This window comes from Rhinichthys klamathensis, unplaced genomic scaffold (assembly GCF_029890125.1).
Source record: "Rhinichthys klamathensis goyatoka isolate OS25496 unplaced genomic scaffold, OSU_Roscu_1.1 h1tg000036l_1, whole genome shotgun sequence".
Lineage (NCBI taxonomy): Eukaryota > Metazoa > Chordata > Actinopteri > Cypriniformes > Leuciscidae > Rhinichthys > Rhinichthys klamathensis.
Window position 1 is genome coordinate 8,684,750 of NW_026606584.1, and position 10,601 is coordinate 8,695,350.

The 10,601-nt window shown below is 37.1% G+C and overlaps 1 protein-coding gene across 2 annotated transcripts in view; it reads right to left on the reverse strand.

Annotated features, from left to right (window-relative positions):
• The window catches only part of pkn2b (protein kinase N2b), a 66,320-nt gene extending 56,202 nt beyond the window's left edge, over positions 1–10,118 (reverse strand). For both annotated transcript variants that reach the window (XM_056246243.1, XM_056246242.1), the window contains exon 1: positions 9,703–10,118. In XM_056246243.1, the coding sequence (XP_056102218.1) occupies positions 9,703–9,723 (21 nt within the window). In that variant the 5' untranslated portion in view covers positions 9,724–10,118. The remainder of the gene's footprint in view (positions 1–9,702) is intronic.
• Positions 10,119–10,601: the final 483 nt, after the last annotated feature.

A 10,601-nucleotide genomic window follows, 5' to 3' on the forward strand; every position in this document is an offset into this window, starting at 1 on the left:
ATCTTCAGTATAAGTCCTAATCATAAATACAGTGCATGTTCACAATAGCAGTTTAAATAAATAAAATAATGATTAAAACTTTGTTTTACTTCTGATATAAACATTTAGATTAAATATGCCATTCTCATTAATGGTGTTAAACACAGTTAAAAAGTTACAACATTTTTATATTCAATAAATATAAATAGTATTTGTTGTGGATGCGATGCTTTTGAACACTTTTCCTCTTGCATGCTGTGTTTTAATGTTTAAACAACATTGATAATTATCATGATAATAGCAGATTGTCTGAGAAAATAGTTTCGTGCAAATAATGCACAACAAGGTCTATCTGTTTCCATTAAAAATATAAATCAATTAAAATACTATTTGGGCAGTGGTAAAGACTGAGAAAAACTTTCTCTGAAATGTATTTTACACTATTTGATTTATTTACTCAAAAACAAGGCAAGGATAGGCTACTAAATGATTTTTTTTTAATGAAATGTGACGGCACATCCGTATTTCATATTTTCCTAATGTCTGGTACCGTTAAACATGTTATCACGTGGATAATCATATGCAAATGATATGCAGATGAGGATATGCATAGTAAAACTAGGCGTTGTAATCTCCATATATGGTTATTTCGGGGAGGAAACGCATGTGCGCACAATCTTACGCTGACTGGGAGGATTTATAAAGTGAATTCTGCACAGGTTCTGGCGTACGCACGGTTTTATAAGTCTGAATATTTTTTTGCGTACGACATTGTCTTTCGGGCGAACGTACACTTTTAGTAAGGATCCTATACGCACAGTGCTATAAATGAGACCCCAGGGGCCTCATTTATAAAACTTTGCGTAGGATTTGCGTCAGAAGTGGCGTACGGATGAAACATAGGACGTGCGTACGCATAGAAATATTCGGATTTATAAAACCGTGTGCACGCACATCCTACGCATTTTTCCCTTAATAAATCACAATCAATTCTAAATGTAACGCAGCTTTTGCGGCTTCATGTCACGCCCATAGTTGCCCATAAATAGTCCGTGAAACGCCCACAAGTTAATATTCAACGATTGCGAAATCGTGGCAAACATAGAGAGGAAATCAAAAAAACGTAACTTCATTCAATGTGAAGTAGAAGTTATCGTTGGCGAGGTGGAAAAGAGGAGAAAAAATTTTGTTTGGAGGGCACAGTGTGGGCATTAGCCTACTAATGCCAAAAAGGCACTTGAGTGGCAAAAGGTTGCAGACGCCGTAAATGCTGTAGCCTCACAACCTCGGACTGTGGCCGAAATAAAAAAGAAATGACAAGCTACAGATGTCGGTTATAATCTACTTGGAAATGGGAAATAGTTCAGCGCAAATGTAATTTCTTGCAGCTTTCTGAATGGTTGAGACATACGTCATACGTTATTTTATCAAAAATAAAACAAACTAAAGGCATATGCATGAAATACCTGCATGAATACCATGATTCCGTAGCTGATAAAGACATTTTTACTATGAAAACAACTTTCCCCAGTGGACAAATAATACATCTATCTATTTATCTATCTATCTCTCCCTAATTATCTATCTATCTGACTGACTATCTAGCTATATCTGCTCCGCCAGACGGACACATTGGCGAGAATATCAGTTTTGTACATTATTTCGTTCTGTTTACCATCTTATTTATGAGGATGAATTGTATAACATGCCAATATTATTGCAGAACATATTTCACTTTTCTTTTTGCAAATATGTGTTAATTTGCATTTCTGTTGCAGATCGATCAAACGGGTGTTCGTGTAGGCTGTTAATTGTAATACTTGCTTTGTGACGTCTTCGTGTTATTTAGGAGAGGAAGTATTGCCATTTATTTTACACAACGGTCTACAGTTTCACACACTTTCACGTGTTTCTTCCATCTGCCGACGGTGTCGCCATTTCTCATTTCACCCGTTTTTGTGCGTACGCCTGGGTCAGAGCTTGCGTGAAGGACCGCACATTTTACCGTCAAGTTTGCTTTTTATAAATACCAATTATTGCGTAGAGAGCGGCGTACGCCTTCTTTTGTGCGTACGCAACGTTTATAAATGAGGCCCCTGGTCTTTTTATGTTGCTGAGCTCACCAGTGCATTCGTTTTTTCTCAGAGCGTACCAAACTGTTGATTTGGCCACTCCTAAGGTTCCTGCTATCTCTCGGATGGATTTGTTTTGTTTTTGAAGCCTAATGATGGCCTGTTTGACTTGCATGGAGAGCTCCTTTGAACGCATGATGAAGGTTCACAGAAATAGATTCAAAATTAGAATCAACTCCAGACCTTTTACCTGCTTAATTGATGAAGAAATAACGAAGGAATAGCCCACAGCTTTTGATTCAATTGTCCAATTGCTTTTGGTCCCTTGAAAAAAAGGGGGGGTAGCTGTAATTCCTAAACCCTTCTTCCAATTTGTATGTAAATACCCGCAAATTAAACCTGAGAGTGTGCACTTTCAGCCCATATCCATTATATAACGTACCGTATATACAAATGTAAATGAAAAAAGAATGGAAGAAATAAAGAATAAAAGGACATTGGCCATGTCTCTCAGTTGGATTTTTCTCCAGTAACAAATGCCGCACCCTGTGAGAAGAACCTGGCTGAGAAACAAATCCACTCACAGGGAACACAGTGGCCACATTGCATAACAAACTCCCATACAGACATATGGCCTGTGACACACTGAGGCAGAAAGGCCTTCAGACCATTTACCTGTACAAGATTTCAGACAAGTGAGAATGTGTGAGAACTTTTATGTCACTGACTGACAATGGTTAAAGGGAGAGTTCCAACCCAGGTTCCTTGGAAAAACGTGCCTTTTACCTACATTTTTGCAAACCTAAAAAATAAATAAATAAAACACTGCAGTTTCCAGCTGAAATGACCAGTAGTGGCAGTTAAAAAACACCAACATTTACTCTATTGCAAAGAGGCAGATGATCTATTAAAGGGATACTCCACCAGTTTTTCTTATTAAACTATGTTATTCCCTTAACTAAGACGAGTTGATACATACCTCTCTCGTCTCAGTGCGTGCACTATATCGCTCTGTATTGCCGCAAAACTATGTTAGCACTTAGCTTAGCCCATGCATTAAATATGGGCCAAGCAGAGAAGCGACCAAACACTTCCACGTTTTCCCTATGTAAACACAGTTACTCGAGTAGTGTAACTTGACCTGGGCTGGTGACACAAAATAAACCGTTGCGCTTTTCTAAGCGTTTAAAATTGATGACTATATTGTATGGCGGAATACCATAACAATTGCTTTTGAGCACTTCGACTTGGCGCAATAATATCTTCACTCGTGAAAAGTCCTCTTACCGGCTCCCGCTTCCTCTCCCCCTCCCTCTGACATTTCCGTCAATACAACGTGACATGCGCCGGTAGTAGTAGTTCGAGCGGAGTTGACGAAGTAACAGGTTGTTGGAAGCTAGTTTGTGTACAATAATGGTTAAAGCGTGCATCGTAAAGGGTTGTGAAAATAAGGAGAACGTACATAGTGCTGTCATTTTTCACCGAATTCCAACACACCACATACAGCGGAGAGCTTGGTTAGCTGCTTTGAACAAGAATCCCAAAACACCATTGATGACTCTGAAGAAGTGGCGTGTTTGCTCCGAACATTTCACAAAGAAGGACTATACCTGCACAGGAACATGCCTAAAGGATGAGGCTACACCAACAATATTCAGATCACTTACAGAAAGCCCGTGGTCTTTCGCCAGCTCCGGTCTGTTCTGGATCATATCTTTCTTGCCTCTCACGGTCCACAAGAGCTAATTCCTCCTCCGTGTACTCGGGTTCAAACAGATATGGCTCTGGGTCTTCTAAAAGAAGTCATAATCATCTACAAAGTCGGCCATTGCAAATGACCTGCAGTTTGCTAATAGCACAGGTAGTAAAACTCACGTTGGTAGTATTGACGGAAATGTCAGCAGCTGGATGCTATTGGAGGGAGGGGGAGAGGAAGCGGGAGCCGGTTATCTTTTCATGAGTGAGGATATTATTGCGCCAAGTCGAAGTGCTCAAAAGCACTTGTTATGGTATTCCGCCATACAATATAGTCATCAATTTTAAACGCTTAGAAAAGCGCAACGGTTTATTTTGTGTCACCAGCCCAGGTCAAGTTACACTACTCGAGTAACTGTGTTTACATAGGGAAAACGTGGAAGTGTTTGGTCGCTTCTCTGCTTGGCCCATATTTAATGCATGGGCTAAGCTAAGTGCTAACATAGTTTTGCGGCAATACAGAGGGATATAGTGCACGCACTGAGACGAGAGAGGTATGTATCAACTCGTCTTAGTTAAGGGAATAACATAGTTTAATAAGAAAAACTGGTGGAGTATCCCTTTAACAAAGACTTTTTCTGTGCTTTTTCTTTCTTGCAGTTATGACCTTAAAAGTCAAAAACACTTCATTGTGCATGATTAGTAAACAAATACGTTTAAATATCAAATAACCAGCTCCAAATGTATGGATTTTCTTCCGATATAGTAAACTTGCTCAGTAGCTCACCTGCTACTGCATTGCACTTGTGTTTAGTGTACGTTATTTGTTTTATCATAACCGGGTAAATTATTAACCTTTTAAACTGACACTTCATATTCAGTATGCATGTACAGGAAATAGGCCTATCTAAATAAGCAGAATCTCTGAAACGGCTGCTCCTCAGTGCGGTCAGAGTTGTTTCAATGAGACACATACTGGACAATAGTGATGTTAACAGAGAGAGAAAGGCTGAAACTTATACAAAAGATTCATTATCTCTCTTTGACATTCTGAGTTCCTCTCTATGAGAAAATTACAATGATTTTAATGCATCTAAAATTTTGCACCCTTGGTGAGCAAGAGTCTTCTTTTAAAAAACATACAAAATAAAAATTGCTTTAGAGTTTGGTTCACTGATTAAGTGAATCAAAAATCTCTGATCTAATAATTATTTTGCATTGCGGTCAGGTTAATATTGCTATCTATTACTATTATTGTTATATTAGTGCATGTATATAACTACAAATTATGAAGTATAAATAATGAACAAATAATAAGACAGAATAATAAAATGGCAATTAAAAATATATTTATAATATAAAAGATATTTAAAAAATATATAAATATGCGTTTCATATACTATTATTTTACAATATCACAAAGTTTTAGTGTCCATGTGTTCAGATTTACTTTGCGATTATGAAAACTGTACAGAAATTCAAAAACCAAGTTAAAAACTGGAAGAAGATTTCCAACATGTGATGACCTCCACACAGAACTATGCTGGAACTCCCTGACATCATCAGTGACTGGCCAGTTCTTTGAGACTCCACCCACCCACTGAAGGGAGAGTCATGAATGAGCTCAGAGCCAATGAGGGTTTGAGAATCATCCTTTCAGTTTTATCTCAGAGCTCATCCTATTATGGTTTTACCATGGCCCCCAGGACCAACAGCAGTGAAAAGAATATCCTCTAACCCACTACTGTATCTGCTCCATTACCTTTACCACAGCAGTTAACTCTCACTCACAGCAGCCACATGCCAATAGACCTTGTGCTCTGGCACGGATCACTCAGGATACGTCTTGCTTTATAAAACTAGATTAGACTAAAAGTGAATATGGTGTTATGTCAGATGACTTGCCAAGTAAAAATGAGGGTTAAAGGACAGACAGACTCTTCATTAAATGGCAAAAAAATGATGTGCTCATTCTACACGGTTCTTAAACAGTCTGAGGCAAGGCTAATTGATGGATGGGATGCATGTTTGCCTAGCAACTAGTGGTTAAATTTCCAATTTTAAGCACATTAAATATTAAATGTAATAATTTTAAACAATTTAATTAATAATCAATAATTCATAAATATTAAATATTCAAACAGTTCAACCTTGATCCTTATTTACTTTACCTTATTCACATGAGAGTCCTACTCATATTAGGGAACAAATTTGGCACCAAGTTGACCCATAAGCCATGATTTTTTTTCTCACAGCACTTGACTTATAAAAAATAGTCACCCAGTGGATCTGTTATTTTAACAGATTTTTAGATTTTAGTCATGGATTAAAAAAAAACTGATATTTACAGCTTTTGAATATTATTGATGCAATTAAGATACAAGTTTTACACACACCAAATTTAGATTTTTTTTAAAAAAGCAATCTGTAAGAAATTAATTGGTATCAATGTTGAGATGCAATATCAACAACTGAAAACTATATGATACAAATACACATCCAGTCCTCAAATTCTGTCAGGTAAAGTTAAAGAGCATATTGTAGGTAAAAAAAAAAATCTAAATTAATATATAACCTTGTATGAAAATACCATATGAAAAGGTAATGCAGGATTTAAAATGTTTTAAAACGACATAAGGGCACTAATTTAGTAGATAAAGTGAGCGTTTCTTGGACTGCTCGTAAAAACGGCTTTTTTTTCAACATCGCGTCATTTTACGTCACGCTAGGGAGCCTCAGCCTCGGCTCAGTGCAGAGTAGGCTGGCATTCAGTGAGAGCGGCCGTGAGTCAGTGTGTTTTCGGTAGTTTTTGTATTTCAATCTATCATCGTCATGGTAAATTATTGTGTTTGTGGAGGTTGCAAAAACTCCGGCCTGTCAGGACATCGAGTCCACAGGTTTCCCACACAAGAAAAACGGTGCTGCTGTATATCTTTCGTGCCTGGTGCGGTTTGTGCAGGTGAAGAGACGGGATTTCTCTTCCGCATCGGCTTCGAGAAACGCGGTCGTGTGTAGCTTTCACTTCAGATCGGAGGATTATCATCCCGGCGATATGATGGAGTTTAACATGGGATGCCGAAGCAAAAATATTGATCGTCTAATACTGTACCAATGGCATCAAATAGTGTGATATAGGGAGTCATGCCCTAAATAGAGGCAACTTGTAATTGAAAAACAAAATTACTAGGTTGATTAAATATTCAAATCTTTAATTTTCTGTTTATGTTATAACCCAGATGAAAAATATGTTTTAAAAATGTACTTGAGTATGTTTTTAGTAACTTACAATAGAAATATACTCAAGTATAGTTTTTATACATTTAATAGTATACATCTACCCTAAACATACTAATGTCTGCTGGCCTGATATACGATGGTAATAATCTGTACAATATTGTGAACACAGTGTATATCGTTAGCGAACGTGTATCTATAAGTATGTCTCTCACCAAGACACCCGTCCTGTTCTCCACTGGTTCTCCTCACACCACAACTCAATGTGTCTCTGACCGTTCTGTCTGACATTAATCCTGGCCTGTCCCTACTCTCTTGGCAGCATAGCAGGCTCATAATTGCATGGCTGTAGTCCATAATTGTAAGTAAGTATTTCCTCAGCGTCCGAAATGTCATTGCGATCCATTGTTTTCCTGTTGTTTGAATCGACCGCTCTCCCGCCCGTTACGTCACGCCCACCACACCCATTTTCAGACGCGGAAGTAAAATTTTCTCACAAAAACGACTCCAGAAGCTTATGTAGCGTATTTATAAGAATATTTTAAAGAAAATCTAGTTCCTACATTATTTTTCTATACATTGACTCGTTGGGTCCTCTAACCTGCAATATGCCCTTTAAGTTTACTGCTAAATTGTTATATAGTCAGATGAAACAAAACAAACATAAACCCTGTAACTTGACTGCTCTGACCTTTATCAACACAGAAGTCCATTTCATGTACTTCTTTACTGTAACTTCCTATAGCATTTGCATTCTGCAAACTGTTACCTACAGATATATATATATATATATATACACACACACACACACACACATGTTTGCAATTGATTACAATCGAATATTGGGCAGTACATTGCAGTCTATTACGTGACTGCATGCAGCCAGAGCACAACGGATTGAAACCAAAACCAAAGGTACTACAAAACAATGAGACATCATGGCCAAACACATTCATAAACACATTCATCTGACATTTCGTGCATGGCCCAACCGCTTAAAAAAATAAAATAATAATAATTATTTGAATACCATTGTTGTGTCATTGCAGCTTGTTTTTTTGTTGGCTGGTAGGCTAACTAATCAATACTATCTAAATACATTTTAAATAGGCTAAATGTATATATATTTATATATAAAATATCTTATAAATAAATAGCTTATCCTTCCATCCTCTTCCCTCAGCTCTACAAATAACTTACCAGCCAAAGACTGTGGTATTTCTGAGCTAATGCCTCTCTCTCCTTCAGTAACTGGTGATTTGTCTCCAGATAAGGGCCATGCCAAAGAGGATACCTGTCCCACACTCCAGCCAAAACCAACCCGCCGGAGTACCTCTGAACATTCAAACGAAGAGTATCAGTTAACTTGCTGAGGTTCAGTTGTGCCTCACTGCAATTAGATGGGGAGGAGACAACCCAAACACAGCGATCAAACTATTCCCTCTCAAATCAACAAGATGGCTGGAGTTTAAAAAATATCATATTAGCAAGTGCCTGATTTACACTTTCCATACTAACTGACTGTTATTCATTTTTGCACTTTATTCTATCTTGAGGTTTGAAACATAGGTCTCATTTCAATGACAGTTGCTGTACAATGTAAATTAATAAATGTAAAGGGTTTAGGCTAGCTATTAGTCAAAAAGCAAAGCAGCACAACATGGCATTATAGTTGATGAAACGTGCCTTACAACAAGAAATAAGTTAAACAGATCCATATCAGACACAAACTTTGGTTAGATGACCATGTGCAGATCATCAACTGCTGGATTAAAACGTTTTTTTTTGTATTCATTTACATCTGACCTTCCATTCGGAAAAAGCCAGTTTATACTTTTTCCTCATTCCCAACAAAATCAAACATTTCATAATGTTCAGGTCTGCTCTTGACGTCAGTTTTATTATTTGACATTTTCTTGAAGTAACTTCCATCGTTTTTAGAAACGCGTTTCATAAAAAGCAGGCAAACAAACAGTGACATTGCCTCACAGTAAATTCAGAAGTGTTTCAGGGAGTTGCCAGGGTAGAATCATCCAGACCAGGATATGTTACTAATAATAGATTTTACTCCAGATTTTTCCCTCACGACACAGACACGAAACGAAAGAGAGGTTCTGCTCCACAGTGATTTATTTTGTGTGCACAAATTCAATTGTTAAGCCAAATGTTTTTAATAATTGAATATTGCCTTCCTGAAAACAGCTCTTATGGGTTTTGAAGGAACAAAAAGGAGATTATTAGTCAATTTTAGACAGTATGCACAAAGAAAACGCCTTTACTTTTCAAACAGTCAATATAGCAAATAACGTCACTGTATGCAGTTGAAAAAAGAAAGTAACGTTAACTAAGTTAAGTTAGCATCATTTAAAGCTATGCGAACCAGCACAAATAAGTAGGCTACAAAACAGTAAGCAACTGCTGTTCTGAATGATACTGAAGTTATGTATACACTATCATTATACAATACACTGTTTACAATCAAACGGATAGTTTAACTAGTTAGCCTATGGCCTGGGATTAAAGCAACAGTTGGTCTCTGTGTCAATATTTCTAGGCCACATTTAACCCTTTCAGACACAGTTAAAAGTCACTATCTAATCCTTAAGATAAGTGTTGAAATGTTAAAGTAGTAAACAGATGAAAACATGGATGCCGAGATCAAAGTGTGTTGAAGTTAAAGCGCGCGGTTAGTAAATAAAACAAGATAAAATAATTCTCTCACCTGCACGGAATCGGCCGCCATCTTGCCTCTTAATAACTTTGAATCAAACTCAAAGGAAGCAAAAAGGAGGAATGTCTGTATGAAGTTAAACCTCTCCACTTCTCTCCAAGTTAGCTCGTATTTCTGCCTGATACTGAAGAAAACACATCGGATCCACGACTTGAGCTATTCCATAGCGCAGCCGGTAAACTTCCCAATTCCCATGACGCTGCCGAAATATCCTTGTTTGATATATGAAAAAAGCAATCGGGTAAAAGCTTTAAAAGTTACAAGAAATCGATGCAATAGTTCCCCGTGACAGATCCACGAATAGGGACGTGGACATGCGAGTGTTTTGAATGCGTGTTTTGTTGAACACGCTCCTCTCCCCTGCTCTCCCAGCTGGAGTCAAATCCTACACTTCCAGTCATGTGATCAGAAACTCGCAAGCATTTTCCCATGAGTGTCCATGCACACTGCCAAATATAGAGTTTAAATAATTCTTATATATTTACTAGAGCGTCGTTTCAGATTACATCAGAGCTTTAATGTTTAATAATTACAAAAACACACAGGCCTATTACTGGGGCAACATTCCAAATTTGTGGAATTACATTTTTACACAAGGCTGATACTAGGTGGGGCTATGTGTATTCTGTAGGCTTTAACCTGTCAGAAATGTAGAAATATGTTTTAGTTAACAAATAGGCTATTGTTTATTTATGATATTTATACAGGGATTTAAGTCAAGCACAACATATTTGTAGTGCTTAATAATATAATTAAAACATATTATATTACATTTTATTATATTATTAGAATAATTTAATATAATATAAAAGTAGCCTATATAATTATAATAACGCTTAAATGAAAAGTATCACATTTATATGTGAATTGGTAGCCTATTTATCATCCTA